General features: G+C 39.9%; 1 protein-coding gene across 1 annotated transcript in view; it reads right to left on the reverse strand.

The window, feature by feature from the left end:
* The window catches only part of LOC110048686 (phosphoribosylformylglycinamidine synthase-like), an 11451-nt gene extending 901 nt beyond the window's left edge, over positions 1-10550 (reverse strand). Inside the window, exons 1-11 of the mRNA XM_089273338.1 lie at positions 9401-10550; positions 8242-8369; positions 7834-7962; positions 6686-6946; positions 5980-6210; positions 5281-5493; positions 4523-4677; positions 4266-4397; positions 3161-3391; positions 1559-1939; positions 1-1300 (exon numbers count right to left, since the gene is read on the reverse strand). The exon at positions 1-1300 is cut by the window's left edge and continues 901 nt beyond it. Of these exons, the coding sequence (XP_089129464.1) occupies positions 1-1300; positions 1559-1939; positions 3161-3391; positions 4266-4397; positions 4523-4677; positions 5281-5493; positions 5980-6210; positions 6686-6946; positions 7834-7962; positions 8242-8369; positions 9401-10281 (4042 nt within the window). The 5' untranslated portion in view covers positions 10282-10550. The remainder of the gene's footprint in view (positions 1301-1558; positions 1940-3160; positions 3392-4265; positions 4398-4522; positions 4678-5280; positions 5494-5979; positions 6211-6685; positions 6947-7833; positions 7963-8241; positions 8370-9400) is intronic.
* Between the last annotated feature and the right edge of the window lie 6384 nt (positions 10551-16934).

Consider the following 16934-nt stretch of genomic DNA (forward strand, 5'->3'; position numbering starts at 1 on the left):
ATGGTGACGCCTTGAGCGTGTCCTGCCAATCAAGTGGCATCCAGGGCCATTGCCACAACAGCGTACACCTCTCTGGGTGCGGCATCATGGCAAGATGGCGGCCATCCGGAGAGCAAAGACCAGCGATCCCCTCAGGGGATCCGTTGGGATTGAGGGGATAATGAGTGGTTGGAAGGCCGTCATCATCCACAAAGCACAAAGGTACTAAGTTGTCGGCCTTGATGTCTTGAAGTACACTGTCGCTGCAGAATTGGATTCGACCTTCGCCATGTGCTACCCAGATACCCAGGACAGATCCCTCCATGCCACGGAACATCATGGCAGGACTAGACTGGATGGAGACGGTGACAAAACGAGATTCAAAGCGTTCTGAGGTGTTGTGAGTGAAGCAAACACCCTGCTTTGAGTCTGCTCTCCCTGCTGTCTGAGTATTCCGACCAACCCAGCCTAACAGGCCCATCAGCTGACAGCCGTTACACACTCCCAAGCTGAAGGTGTCCTCTCTGGAGAAGAAGGCGTCCAGCTGGGAACGTACAGTGGCGTTTATATTACACACCGCCGCCCATCCTTTGGCAGAGCCTAGAACATCAGCATAGCTAAACCCACCCACGAACACTGCTCCACGGAAGTCATCCAGCTTCACTGATCCACTGCACAGGTCATTCATGGTGACGTCCCACGCTTCAAACCCAGCCATGTGAAAGCTAGCCACCATTTCTCTGTCGCCATTGCTTCCTTCTTCCCGTATTATGGCCACCTTAGGATGTTTATCACTCAGTGGAGATGATGGCACTGGTTCAAACGACAGCTTGTATTCCGGAGCGTGCCTTTTACAAAGACCAGCCTCCTCTTCCATTACACACTGTGGATTGGTCTGCAGTCGCTCTAGCTGAAAGCTCGTGGCCTCCCAGATGTTTCGCAAGTCAACCATGTTATGTTCCAGCACAAGTTCACCTCCGACCCGCACCGACACAACCGCATCTTCTCCCAACCCGCTTGATGTCCCTATTTGAAGACATGGAATGTTCTTCGAAAGGAAAGCGTTCATGACCGTCTCTGTGTCCTCTTCCTTTATTTCTAATACAATTCCCAATTCCTCAGCGAACAGAACATCGGCCACCTTGTTCACTGTTGCAATGAAGTGTTCTGGGCACGGGATATCAATGGACAGGCCACAATTGCCAGCAAAGGCCATCTCCAATAGGGTGGTAACCAGTCCCCCATCACTGACATCATGGCCAGAGAGAATCTGCCTCTGAGATATTAGCTCTTGTGTTGTTCTAAACGCTGCCTCGAATATCTGAAAGCAAAACGAGAGAAATCATAATTTTATCACTGAAATATACTGCATCCTTGCAAGTTTCCCCAAACTTCTAGGTGAAGCAACACGCACAGCTGTTCGGCTAAGTGGTCACATAGTCAAACATCAGACGAAAGTGCTTTTCAACTCCTAAATAGTAGTCTAGTAATATCAATTTTAAAGCAAAATACCATAGCCATCTCCTGGGAACCATTGCACCAGATTTATCAGTATATACCTTTTCGTGGTCAGTCTTACCTTAGCATTATCTAAATCAGGTGCCTCGCTTCCTAACTGGTTGTAAACCTGTGCCAATGCGCTTCCTCCCAGTCTGTGTTTAGAAACACCACCAAACCTGACCCACAGTAGATTCCCCTTTCCATCAGGCATCTTCAGGTCAGGGGTGACCGTGGCACAGATGTCAGGGCACCCAGCATACACTGAAATGACAAGTGAGCCAGGAGACTTGACTGTGTCTTCACCAACCCTGGCAGCCATGCTTAGAGAATCTTTTCCACCATCGATAGCAATGCCTAGCGATGCCATCACATCGCACATGGCTGCGCAAGCGTCATACAAAGTCGCTCCTTCTCCTGACAGTTTAGCAGGCCACATCCAGTTGCCACTGCATTTAACATCCTGGTAAAAAGGTAAAGATTCCATGCAGGTTAGACTTACACGTAAAGCTGAACCTTGTTGTGGATGTCTCCATAATAAGGACACTGCTGTGTTATGGACAGTTCACTCAGCCCCAGAGAAACCAGAATTCACATACCTGTATGATAATACAGACACTCAGCTGTCCCTCTAGTGTCTATATTACAGAGGTTATACCATTCATAATTTGGTAAAGACAATCACTTATTGCATATTGTCACGCTGTACATGTCTTGAATTGGTATCACCAAGTTCTTAGATTTAGAACCAAAATCAAAATAAATTTGTACATTTATTTTGATTCAATCAGGAAGGAAAATAGGAGTTTACATGTAAGACAGAAACTTTAAGTGTGACAATCTTCAAACTAGAACATTTCACGTCTTAAACCTTGCTGGTAGGCTGTAGCACATCAAAGCATTTTTCTACATTCTAAACGTGTGATATCAAAATGTTAGTGAGACTATGATCAGAATTTAAGTCCATTTCAGGAAGCCATTCTGAGGAATGTGACTCACAGTTATTCTTGGAAGGATTCAGGTTGAATGGGTCATGAGAACTTTACCATTCAAAGCATCTCACTTCCACTTCACTGATTACTTATAGCCTTACCAGGCTGATGACAGTTTTTATAACATGAAGCAACCAGTACATCTAGTGCTGTTACTCTCGACTCCCAGGATGGGATGCTAGTTCATCAAGGGCTTACCATAAACTCATGTAAGGTTACCTTTAGTTTACATTAAACAAGAACAAACACTCTTGGATAGACAAGTGGCTTTGGGTGAGTAATGTATCTTGCCTAGGGACAAAACACAATGATTACCCTGGTCACAAAGTTTTTCTTTGTAGTGACGTCAAAAACAGCCATCATTGGAGTCACTTGTGGCTCTGTGACTGATCGTTGGTGCTTCTCAGCTCACTGTAGCTGCCTCACGACTCAAATTTGATTCAAAATGAAACGACAAAACCTATGGGAAGAGCAATCCAGGCAACCCACATGGCGCTTGAATTTGTATATCAAAATCCACAGTCCGATGTTTCCCCCAATAGTCCACTGCCCCTTTTGAGCAGGAGCTTTACATTAAACACAACCATACCATAACTCTCAACCCATATGCCTACTCTTCAATACATAGTAAATGAATGTTAATCCGAGAATGTTCACATTGTCAGAAAGATCACCACGATCCATTTTCTTACCTTAAGATCAGATATTCTTGCAAAAACCAAGTTTGTCAGAGCCTCTCCCACAGCCATGCGGGCCCCACAGGCTGGGTCAACTAACCCTTTGATTGGCTGTTCACCAATGGCAGTTGCGGAGCCCACAGTGTCAAAGTATGTCAGTGCTGTCACTGCCACATCAGCCACTGGAGTATGCAAGGGACCTACACACTGTTGCTGAGCAACCAAACCTGTCACACTTCGATCAACCTTAAATGCAATAAGAGTGATTGGTTTAAATAACACCATCATGTCTAGGCAACTAGCAACCCATTTAAGCAACAGAGCACTTTTTCTGTGTTTACATAGCCTCATAACGTGAACTCTCCCAACCCCCCGAAGAACTCCTACGTGATTTGTGAATTTGCCAAAAAAAAAAAAATTGCTAAAAGTAGCTAAAAGTATAATTTATTTGGCACGTGAATTTTGTTAAAATTTGAGCTTGAAAAGGGATGACAACTCCTCTTTGCTACCTTCCTACAGCAATACAATAAAAACAGTTAGCTATGTGTATCAAAGTAAGCAGTATGTAGGTGAGTTAGTAACACAGTCCTTTGGATTAAAACCAAAGCCTGTCGGGAACTCGTCTTGTTTTTCTAGGAAGCATCAAGGTTGAATGATACAGTAATTTCATCACTCAAAACAGCCAGCTTCCAGAAAGCTCAATAAAAATTTCTAGCACCTTGTCAATCTGCACTGAGCTACAGTAAGTGACATGAAAATCTTAACCAAGTTCATTCTTTCCAGGTGACCTGTTAAGTTTTAACACCAGAACCCCAATAGTGATAATGAGCATTGTAGAAAATGGACTGAGTAAAAAAGGAAGAAAATGACCCCCTCTTTAAACTGAAGAATCCAGGCTGGTGATATAAACAGCCATGTCAAAACATTTTTGGTTCATGTGGCAGTCAGGATAACAAACATGGTGGGAAACAAATGCCAGATATGAATTAGTCATTACTGAGATAAGTGAATTCCACAATGAAGTAGGCAGCAGGCAATTTACAGTAGGCAGCAAAATTACCAGCTGCCAGCACATGTTTGCAAGGCTGTCTAACACGTTGATAACAAACATTTAACATACCTTATTTGTGAGGTATCTCTTGCTTGCAACAGCCGGTAAACGTAAAACTCTTTCCAACATTTCTTTCACTGTAAGGTTGCTTTGTATACATAATGGCTCCAATTTTGACTCTACCCTCTCCAACTTGAAAACCTGTAAAAGAGAAAGGCATTAATTTTGCTTTACTCCTGAAGTAATGATTGTGTAAGCTTCTTGCTGATATACAATAATTTTGACAGGTCATTAAGAATTTTTCAGAGAGAAAACACACCAAATACCTTTCTTGGCATTTTGCCCAACACAACTTCAAGTTCCAAGTCAACAGGATGTGCAGTTGTTCTTTGGCGCTTGCTTGGCACACCATTTTCTTTGGAAGACAGTCCGTTGTTTAAACCCATGTTGTGTTCATCTTCCAGTACAATTTTTCCATCACCTAGAATACAAGGGCACATTACTTTGCTAAGCATCATTTTAACACCAATGCATAATCTTCTTGCATCTCAACAAAACCCTACTGCATGACCACGCCAATGAAAGCTATTCACCAGTGCTTGACGATTTTGTAATGTTCTTTTTGAGGTGTTTATGACAATGAATTTTTTTTTACAACTTTCTTTTTGATCATAAAAAATGCAAAAAAAAAAAAAAATATGAAGGCAAAAAGTCATGTTAAAATTTGTTAAGAATGGTATCTTTGTGATTACTTGTCAAGTAATTTTTCTCCAAAAAGCCATTAATTTGAAATGCTAGAGGGCCCATTAAGATGAAAGCTATTCCAGAGCAGTACTTTCCTGTGATCCTTTTTAAATGTACTATGCTAGGCAATCTGGTTTGGTATTAACAAACAACACAAGAATAAATGTTTACCCTTCTGTTGCTTACATTTTTTAACAGTTTCTAGTACCCACTACGCTGTAGCATCACCATATATAACCGTTTGGCATTGCAATGGTCAGGCAACAAAACGTGTATTTAGATGGTTGTTGTTGTTGTTGTTGTTGTGAATTTGTTTGTTTGTTTTTGTGTTGTGTCTTACCTGTGATTGCTCCTACAAAGGACACCGGCACCTTCTCCCTGTCACAGATTCCTTCAAGCAGATCCCTATTTTCAGCGTGCACTAACAGGGCATTACTTTCTTGGTACTCTGCACCCCACAGTTCCAAAACAGAAATGGTTGGGTCACCAAGAATGAAGTCTTTCACTCTAATGACAGCCCCAGCAGGTTCACATATCTCTTTAAGCACATTTCCTGAGTTGTAAGAAATCAATAAATCTGTAGGTGTAATCATTGTTCCTTAGAGATAATCACTACTTAGAAAATAAAATGTGGTAGACATATTTTCAATCAGTTCTAGTATCATTCCGATCTTGTTTCAGAGGAGAGAGTCATGGAGGTTTTATAACAAAGCTGGAAGAACTTGCAGATTCCCACTTGTTTTTGTTGTAGGTTTAAAAATGTTTCACTAATTCTTGAAAAAGAGGCTTTCATCAGATTTAAGATACTTGATTGCTGTTTTTGATCTGTGTGATTTCAAAATGTAGCTCAAGGTTTATGAGGGCAACCAAAAAGAATTTTGTTTATGTGATTTGAAAAATGTACATAATGTAGTGCAAGAACAGTAAACCTTTGCTACATGTAGTCAACTTCAGATCTTTTACCCACCCCCAAGCTAGCTTGAAGTCCAGCTATCAAACCTCGTAACTCACTACATACTTTCATGATAAGAAATCTCACCATTTCCTCCAGCGCCTTGGTCATGAATACTGCAGATTGGGTTCCTAGATCCCATCTCAATACATGCCCTTATAGCTCTGTTCAGTTTCTGTTCCATTTCAGCATCGCCGCGTTGGACAGCACCAAAGTCCAGCTCTGATTCATTGTCTCCCTGAACCTGAATTGACGAGGCAGCACCACCACCAACACCTATACGATACACTGGTCCGCCAACTTTGACAACTTCCATACCTAATTCCAAAAGAAGTTGATAAATTGCTCTTAAGGCAGACCTCTTGGGGCTGATAAACAGAGGCTACTGGAGAAAGAGGTTTACGTTGAAACTAGAGAAAAATCTATCCTGCACATGCAAATTAAAAATTTCAGAAAATTCAGATTAAATCTACCTTGCAAGACTGGAGAGAAAATATTTCTGCAAATTTTTATAGACACACAAGATATATCCAAGAAACTTAAAGATACAGAATCTGCAAAAATGTACTGAAAAATATATGTATAAATGGGTAACGGCAAACTTAATGCTGGGGGTAACCCTGCGATGGACTAGCATCCCATCCAGGGGGGAGTAGAAATACTCCTAGTCGCTTCATGCTACAGAAACCGGGATAAGCTCCGGCCTGATGGGCCACTTGGCTCGTATGCAGACTACCTTTACCTTTTACCTTTGAATAGAATATTATTGCTGAAAAATTTCGAAAGAACTCACCTTTTTCAGGTTGTAGTTTAGACACACCCTCTCCGTCAATCATACCAATACCACCACTGAACATGATTGGCTTGACCCACTCACGTCGCTCTCCATTTGGCAACATCATACCAAACGATCTAGCAAATCCAGCAAGCACTGGTTCGCCAAACTTATTACCATAGTCAGAGGCACCATTGCTGGCCTCTACAGCAATCTCAACAGGAGGAGCCATGTTATTTGGATAGACAAATTTTGCATCTTCCCAAGGAAGTTCATAACCTGACAAAACAAATGTTGCCTGGTCAAGATAAAAGCATTTGCAGAAACTGATCTCTATGAATTGATGGTAAGCTACAAATTTAATATGTGCAGTTTCAGAAAATATCCATGCTCCCCCCCCCCCCCCCACAGAAGGGATTGGAATTTCCTGAGGGGTGGGGGGTTCCCTAAGGCCAAGATGTTTAAACAAATGTATCAAGCTTAGTTGGAATTTCCAGAGAGTTAGGGGGGGGGGGGGGGTCTTGGAAAAAAAATCCTTTCCATGGGTAAAGGAATGGATATTTTCTGGAACTACATGATGGGTATTGCAGAGACCTAAAAGTTAACCAATCAACAAGGCTTGGGTCTGTGCATTGTTATAAAATGCTGGGGGGGGGGTAGCCTGTTACAGACTACTGCTTCTACCAGTGGGGAGTAGCAATAATCATAGTTGCTTAGAGTTTGCTACCAAAACCAGGCTTAGTACACAGGGTGGAAAGAAAACAAATTTTTGAGCTTTTTGAGCAAGCTGGAATTGTGATGCAATAGCCCCTAAAATGCCATACTATTATGATTGACTAATTTAAATTGTAATCATTGATAAAATAATTTAATCTTTCACAGTGCTTCTCTAACTTAAATTACATCAAAAATTCCCCCATCGGGCAAGTGAAGGCCAGAATACTAAAACCGGGCTACAAAATCCACCAGCCCCTCACTACCAAACACAACTTTCTTTTCACGCTATAACACTCTGTCGACTCACTAAAATATCTTTTCATATTACTTTACAAAAGCTACAGGTACATTATACCAAGTAAAATGGAAAGGGAACATTCAGAGAGAAGCAGTTTTTCTAAGGGTTGAAAGATTTGTCGACCAATGGGGCACTAGTCTTTATTCCACACCTGGGATATGGAGATTGCCAAAGCAATATCCTGCAGTACCGGCAACTACATGAGCACCTCGTCCTGCAGCCTGGACATCTCGTATCCGCCCTCCTGTACCAGTTGTTGCTCCAGAGAATGGCGCTACACCTAACAACAAAATAATATCTCAAAGTCACCCAATTTTTTTTGATAAGACCTGCTGGTAAACTTAGGTACAGAATCTTAGATAGTGTTTCCTGTCTATCTTGCAACATATACCGTGCTAAGAAAAAAACTGACATTCTAAAAGCCAGCTTCTTTCCTTTAGCTCTTAAAGTTTTGGTTATAACTAAAATACAATCATTTACACGTGTGCATATCGAGAGAACTTCATGTAGATAAAGTTGATGACCTCTTTTCTTATTACGAATATAAGTCCACTTTTACCTGTTGGGAAGTTGTGCGTTTCTGCAGTGAAGATAATGTGCCTGGTACAGTCCTGTTTTAATTGAAACTTGGCAGCTTGAGTGCAGTTTTGGGGCAACAGTACAGGGACTTGGTAACCAGAGATGGCACTGTACAAAAAACACGTCATGTACTTGCATTTATTTTTTGACACCATCCCAAAATATCCTAAGCATTCTAGTAATTTTTGGAACAATAATGTGCAATAATCCCAACAAAATTCAGAGGGTCTGGTCAGAGTTTAACTGATGCATTTCAAACCTCCTGACCTCTCCTCCCCTTCCCCCCCCCCCCCCCTTCCACCTCCAGCCTCCTTGCCTTGTCCCCTGTTGTAGTGACACTCTAAGAGGTGAAAAATAATGTAAATGCATGGGTGCTTTCCATTCAACCAGAAATGATGAAAAGTTTCAAAATGGGGATAAATGATGTTGAAATTTCCTGGGAACATCTCCAGGAAATCCTGAACTTGTTGCATTTCTGAAAAGTGAACCCTTCAACCAAAAAAATCCGGAAATTCCATAAGGAAAATCAAATGGACCAAAAATTTCAACCACCTCTTCTCAGCAACCAGTTTTCCAAAATACCAAAAGCTTTTAAGTCAAATCACTATATTTCAAACCTGTTGTAAGCGACCACCTCTCATTAGCGGCTGCAACCACTTTTACAACTGAAAGTTTGAAATTTTGTTCAGTTTTTAACCTCTTGCAAGCGACCACTTGACAGATAATAGAGCAGAAATTGGATTAAACTGAGGTGTTGTAACATTTAAAATTTAATTTGTAACTATCATGAGACTTGTTCTGTTTGCCTTATTAAGTAGTTTATCAAAAAAGAACCATGAGAAGGACATTTGTGCATGGGTTAAGTCTTTGCAGTTACCATATGCTAATGAAGCAAAATTTTGACCCAATATGGTCTTAGATCTCATAAGCAAACACCTCCCATAAGCGACCACCTTGGCTTGACATTTTGGGTGGTCGCGTACAGGAGGTTCAACTGTACCTTGCTAGGTTGTCCTCCATTCCAGAAATTATGGAAAATGCTGTTCCATTTATGAATAGAAATATTAGGAAATTCAAACAAGAAATTTTTCATCAAATAGAAAACCACCCCTTGTTTACTGAATATAGCTTTGGCATACCTGCTGTTATCACTAAACTTTATAACACTGTTGTTGTTACTAGTTGCTTGTGTTTTCATCACCATTTTCATTAGCGAATCTTCCACCTCCTGTCCATCAACCGTCAATCTTCCTTTAAAGAACCAATGACGTGAATGCTCGCTGTTTGATTGAGCCAAATCAAAACATTCAACACTAGTTGGGTTTCTTTTAACCTGCTCTTGGAATAATTTAGTGTAATAATCGAGATCCCAATCGTCGAAAGCCAGTCCTAAATCTCGGTTGACTTTCTCTAGCGCAGCGCGACTTTCAGCCATAACATTGACTTCGTAACAGCTCTCTGCACGAACATCTATCTTGAAACTCGTCAACGGCTTCTCATAACGACATTCAGTCATTCTGTCATGAAGTTTAGCGGCCAATGCTTTTTCTTCGTCTTTCGTGATACGCCTCGAATCATTCTTGTCTTTTGGCGCGAGTTGAATCAAGTACCGGCATGATTTTTCGATGCGATCAATCTTTTCCAAACCTATTGATCTGCAAATAGATACAGCATTCGTTGACCAAGCCGTAGAAAAGTTTAGCCTTGGCCCAATTTCGATCAGCACTCCGCTACAACCTTCTGCGGGTTTTGATTCCTCTAGGAACGAAGTGTCTCGAACGTTTTCTTCCCCGAAAGAATTCGTTAACAGCCATAATAAATTCTTCAGTTCAACATCGTCTAACCCATCATTTCCTTGCACACTGACATTAAAACATATTTCAGTCGATAGATCAGTGATTTCTAGTCTAGATGACGCTGATTTCAACTTAGAAAGTGTTACAGCGTGTCTTCCAGACGATAGAGCCGGAAAACTATAAAATCGCAGAATTTTTTCCGCCATTTTGTTTCCATGTGCCATGTGGTACTACTGGACCACGTGACTTGTTTGAAGTTTCATTGATCTCGCGCGCCAATTTTCCCCGTACCAGTCTTTCCACAAACTTCTCGTATTTCGAGCAACTTTTTGCATTCTGAGCAATTTCTAGTTTTCTACCAATTCTGAGAAATCACAGCAGCTTTCAGTGCTTTCAAAACTGGCCTTGCTTCCATATTTCGCAGTTTTAGTAGACAAAAGACCAATTTTGATATATTCAAATTTAGCTTAAAACAATAGACCTCAGTATGAGGCTAGCTTCTGGGAAATAAACCCCACCAACTCCCCAGAGCCTCGTACTGAGGTGTATTGTTTTAGGCTGAATTTTATCGAAATTGGTCTATTTATAAATTTCCTGTTAAAAAGCAACCAACTCCCTTCCTCCTGGGGATGCAGCCGGGCTGCTAGGCGGACGAAGAGTCACACTCGACTGACTCGAGTGTCCCATGCCCAGGTGAAGAATTTTTACAAGATTAATTAAATATCAATATTGATGCATAGTCTTTACTCAGACAATTTTTGGTTTTAATTGAGGAGAAAGTTATTTATCAACGATGCTTACGCCGCAAAATTGCACAAAAGTACTTAGAAATGATCAAATCTTACTTTTGTTGTACAATTTGCATATCTAATCTCAGGCCAAATAAAGGAAGATAGCAACAATTTTTTCTTGAGCAACTTTTGTTGCAGAAAGCAACTTTTGACGCTTTTTTTTAGCAACTTTTGAACAACTTTTTGAGAAATTGCGGGCAACTTTCTAAAGCAGATTCGTGCTTCAATAGCGTAACGTTTTTTGTGTCCTCGTCAGGCTTACAAGGTTTTACCAGCGAAGTGGGCTCAAGTTCCATTCATGTTTATGTCAGAAAACCATTATTTAATAACATCTTTGTTACTGGGATAAACTGGGTGATTTCAGCTGTTCGAGTCACCCAAAACAAGCGATTTCATACCTTGGTTTGTTTACTTGTGCAATATTTCCTATCTCAAGAGATTTCTATGCAAAGAGAATGCTTGGAAAAGAAAGAAAACGAACAAACGGCTGGCTGTGATTGTGGTAAAGGTTTTCCGGATCAAAAGTTACTGAAAGCATCGAAATTTAAGCTTTAAACTCATGGATTGAGGACAAAGGACCTCAGAGGTATTTTAATAGAAATGTAGAGGTCGGAAAATTTTTGATAAGGTTTAGAAAGTTCACCATTAATGTGCGAACACGATACAATCTAGTACCAACCTAAATTTAAATTTTAGGGATATTGTTTCTCAGGAGGCCCATCACTGCCATCAGCTGAAATGACGTATGCAGTGCGTAAAACAGATTTTAAAAAAGAGATCTTTGGAATTTGGTTGTTTGACCCGATTCACAGGTGAAGGTAAACCTAATTGAAACAGTAAACATATGTGTTTGCAGAATGATATGTTCAGCTGAATCAACTTCGTCGTCCACGTTCCGTAGACGACGCAGAACTTGGTCATTTTACGTTGTTGTTTTGCAGAGGACGGCAAAGAAATGTACAGATATTTACAACGCACGTGCACAGCTATTTGTTTTGCTTATCAAATCCTTTGTTTGGTGACGTTCTCCTTGTCGACGTCGTCGTGGTTCGCTTAAGTTCCCTAACACCAACACTAAACTTAACTGAAGATTATCAACAAATTCCAGAACACTAAGGCCTAGGTCAAACGTCGAACTTCACATACAACGAACTGAACTGAGCGAATTAAGTTCATGATAAGTTCGACGTTTGACTCGACTGAGTTCGTTCAACTGGGTTCGTCTGCTTTTAATTTTGTTTAATTAATCTTGTGGTGATGTCGGACTGAGCGATTTTGCAAGAATCCAGTTTAAATGTAAATGTTCAATCAAATATCGGGTTTTGTGCAAGTCTCGCAACTTTAGGATTACACTGTATACTTAAATCGCTTGATGTTTTATACGGAATCATGCCACTTGCTGGGTGGGGAGACTCGGGACTTTACTTCACAACTCATCAGCTTTTAAAAAATAGGTCTCCAATGCGTACTTGTGGGCTTTTGCTTAGTTTGATTCCATTCTATTGGATTGTTGTTTTTAACTGTCAGTATCTGGGAGTCGAATTGCTACAAGTGAGAAGGCAATCACTGGAAAGATTAAGTTGTGATTAAAGTGTGAAATAAGTGAATTAGGTACTGTACCATAGATTTTTTTTATTTCTGGTATCAACATAGACAAGTCGGTACAAATTTTAAGTGAGAAATTTGTTGCAGAAAATTATACTGTTTACTTTCGTACTTTACCCTCTAACAATAATTCTTTGTTAAGCTCTTAGTCCCCATGGGACATAATACAACGACAATCTCTCTTCATTTAGCCCTAGTTTATGCAGCATATTGTGCCTTGTCCCCTATGAGTTTTAAATCGCTGAGCTCGACACTGTTTACACATGTCAAGTGAACTTGGACATGTAGTGTCAAGATGGTTTTACTGCTACAGTAATGACTAACACCAGTTACATAACAACATCAACAACTGAGTCCAACATGCACCTTGTTAATGGTGTTGAAGTGTATTGAAGTTCTATGAAAATGTCCGTGATGAGACCTAGCTGGCTACTTAACAAACATGTCAACGGTCTTTCAACTTACCCACCGTATGTATGACACTGTATTTCACAATGGCTACTCAAAACACTTGCGTGTGAAATATTTTGAATTTTCCTCTGTACCTGAAGAAGGCCTGCAGTTGGCAGCCAAACTATAATATATTAAGTCAAGTTAACTTCTATTTGGTGTCGGCTTTGCTTAAGTTTCTCATAAGCTCAAGTATTCCAAAATACCATTTACAGGTGAATGAAAACACAAGTAATGAAATATGGTGTGGTGTGCTCTGCCTTCTCGGCGGGACAAAGTTATCACACAGACCCACAAAGATAGTTTTTTGCTCTTTGATCGGCTGCTAAGTTTGGAAAATCAGCAGAAAGATGCAAAAAATTAACCAAAGCTTTCAAATATTGATCTGCCACCACACACTTATGTAAGAAAACCAATAAATTACGTAGGTACTCAACTAGCGGTATTGATAAATCAGTACATATACGCCGGCCCAGACAGAACTGAATAACATTCGACATTTTTTAAAATGTCGAGGGAGCTATTAAAATAGTATATCTCACCTTTCACTTGACCGAAATAAAACTTCACAAGATCTGTGTTTACTCGTATCAGAGCCTGGATGTCGCTAGATTTAGAAGCTCAAGAGTTGTCGGCGACGTTCAAACAATACTTCTACGAAATAAAGCAGTCCAGCATTTCATCAGTTTAGAAAATGTAAATAAAAGCAAAGTAAGAGGTTTTATATTCGTACAGTGTGTGAAGAAAGTGACGTCGTATTTCAATATGTTACGTAAGATTGTCTAACTCCTCCTGCTTTGCTGTACAAGCAGTAAACAAATTGCCAGGGCTTTTCATAATATTCATAAAAGCATTTCTTCCCATGCAACTCGAAATAGTTCGTGAATTTGTATTCGCTACATCAATTTTTTTGACTACCCTTTTCAGAACGGTCCTAATAATCGTCCAGCGTGCCCTGGGTGACGAGGAAATAGCAAGAAAGTTTGCTGTAATGTAATGATAAAGCAAATAATCCAAACTTTCACCAGATTGCATGGGTTTTTTCCGATAAGTACACAGGCGAACGTGTCTTAACACTGCAAGACGCATGTTTTATAGAATCTCTCCTCGTGACTCAATGCCGTACAATTAATCTCGGATTTTCGCAAACCAACGAAAGTTTTTTAATTTCCCTTCACATTAGTAACATCATCTTAAATTTAGCTGAGAGAATGCGAAACAACTGAAAGAAATTTCCAGACTAGCTGTGAGTTTCAAAGACACTCCAAAATACATGTGGTCTATAAAGGTACTAGTTCAACGACTTCACAAATCGTAAACATTTAGTATAGTGGTCATTCGGCCGCTATGTTTAGCGCTCGGCGAAAGGTGCGAAATAAATTGTCAAGCGACCAACAAGGTTGCAAATTTCCACTGCCATATTGAGGCGAGAATATCAATTCAGAATTAGTTTCGGAATTGGCTTACAATAATGAAACATGAAACATCTAACTCGTGGGTTAGGATATCAATTCAGAATTAGTTTCGGATTTGGCTTACAACAATGAAAAATGTAACATCTAACTCGTGGGCAATTGCGGTCCCAGTTTTGCAGTGCTAAAATTTTACTTGCCCGCATTTATCCACAATATAGCAAACAAATTTCATTGATAGTAATTTCATTACGTCTTGGGTACCTACCTTTTACTGTGTTTGAAAGTCGTGATAGCATTATGTAACTGTTATTTTCTGGCAAAAGGAAAAAACAACTACGCACATTTTTGTCACAACAGTCGTCAGTTTTGATCTTGCGGTGTTTTTTACATCATCTATATATCACGACACTTCATTCTGTTTCATTCACGTGTTTCATGCATGTGAAATTCGTGTGCGTGTTGTTTCAAGAAACACAATGGTCGTGAAACGGTCAGTCGAGTGTTTTTTGTGGAATTACCCAATTCTGTGCCACCTACAATAAACATTTACCTCTAGAAACAAAGATGGCAATGCCAGCTGAAATAATGCGCTATTCCTCTGTTTCCTGGGCTTTTAAAATGTACAAACAAACAATTTCTCGGTGTGCAACGAATTAAAGGTAACCACTTCAATAGGCCTACTCGTGTAACTCAAAAGAAAATTGAGAGTTAACTATTGAGTATAAAGCTCAGTATAAAGGGTAACATTTTTATGCGAGTTTAGATAACAGGTTAGAACTTTGCACCTCATGGTGGGAGCTTGAAAATGTGTGTTTTCTGCATGAAACAGTCCTGCCAGTGAGTGCAACCTGCAGTACAAGTCACAATTTATTTGAAAAAGCTTTATCACACAACAGGAGTTATTAAATTCATACCCTGCTCGGAGTGTAGTTACAGATTCATTATTCATTAAATTCAGTAAGTTCCACCTGCAAAGCGTAAGCAGCCTGGAAGGAGAGCATTTTAAGTATTTTACTCTTCTAAACACAAAAATAACTATTCACAACTGAAAAACTAGCTAAAGACAGAAATGTTATGTGAATTTTTACAGTCCACTGAGACTGAACGGTTGAGAATAAGCTTACATTCAACTACGAGTATACGTACCACAACAGAAAATTCCTTGTGGTTTGACAGATAACGAGCGTTACGTATTTTGTTGCTTGCTGGTGTTAATTCGTGAGAATGAAAATACGTGATTTTACCTGACTTTCATGGCTAATACTAGGAGTGAAAAGTCACAGCTGAAAAGCTGGGACATGAAAAGTCCGGTGGTTTACAGATGTATTCATATTGAGCTGCACGGTTAATGAGAACTGTGTCACGGTAGATCTAGACTGATTCAAATGTCTGGCACTATTCGACTAATATATAAATGAACGACAGAGATTAAAACAGAGCTGACTTGGAAAAAAAGTAAGAATTTCCAAGCCATTCAAGAGACTGCAGAATACAAGTGACTCATTGATTTAACTGGACTTCGTCAATTCTACTTGCCTTGCGAGGTATAACAGCTGCAATGCACTAAACTGCTTTCACTGCTGTCAGTAGCAAGGCGAGAATATAAACTCAGAATTGTTCTAGAATTTGCGTGCAGTAGCGAAAAACATATCTCGTGGGTTGGAGTTTTTATTAAGTTACATTTCCTAGTTTCGAACTTTTCAAAATTCACTTTCCCATGTCAATTCAACTTGCTGCACAATTGTATGTAAGTTTCATTTGACTGATAGTACCGGTTTCAAAATTTTTCCACCAATCAGTTGTAAACGCTACAAAGAGCAGCATTTCCTTAGTTTTGGGAACTTCCATTCCACTGTGTTTAAAAGCTGTAATATCGTTATGTAACAGCTATTTTGTGACAAAACAAAAATAAAGTAAGCAGATGTTTGTAACAAAACACACGATTATTGAATAACCGTAGCATCTAGCTGAATGAAGCTTAATGGCTTTACAACATACTCGAAATCAATCCCTCACGACAACCTCCGTGGGTCATCTTGCCGTGTATTTTGAAATTAAAATCAGAATCAGTCAACGCTTGTATCGCAGTATCAAGTTTAAGCGTGGTTAAGCAAAACTTAACCTTGTTTTTGCACGTGTGTTATGTAACGTATCTTCAGCACGTGAAGTTCGTGTGCGTGTATTTTCGAGGAACGTGGCGCAAGTAAAATGGGCGGTCGCGTGCTTTAATGTTTAGATATATCTGGAAAATGAACAGTTATACGCTTCTAGAATATTAAAACACAACCAATTCATTGAGCCTACTATTGCAGGGTTGTAGGACTGATATTCAGATTCGAGAAACAAACTTCAAGCAATAGACACTACTATGATTGTCAGTTGAAAAACCTAAAAAACTGAGTAATCTTTTGAATATTTGGCTAACAAAATCGAGAAGATTCAAGTTCCCCTGGAATGACCGAACATGCAGATAGAACTTTTACAGCGCAGCCTACAATAACCTACAGAGTGTTAAAACAGCACTCTAGACAGCCTGAAACAGTGTTTTAAAGTAAAAATCATGGTTGGGTGCCCCTGTTCAATTTTAAAAAAAACAAAACTGCAAGACATTTGTGG

This window comes from Orbicella faveolata, unplaced genomic scaffold (genome assembly GCF_042242905.1).
Source record: "Orbicella faveolata isolate gen_17 unplaced genomic scaffold, um_ofav_v1 contig_35, whole genome shotgun sequence".
Lineage (NCBI taxonomy): Eukaryota > Metazoa > Cnidaria > Anthozoa > Scleractinia > Merulinidae > Orbicella > Orbicella faveolata.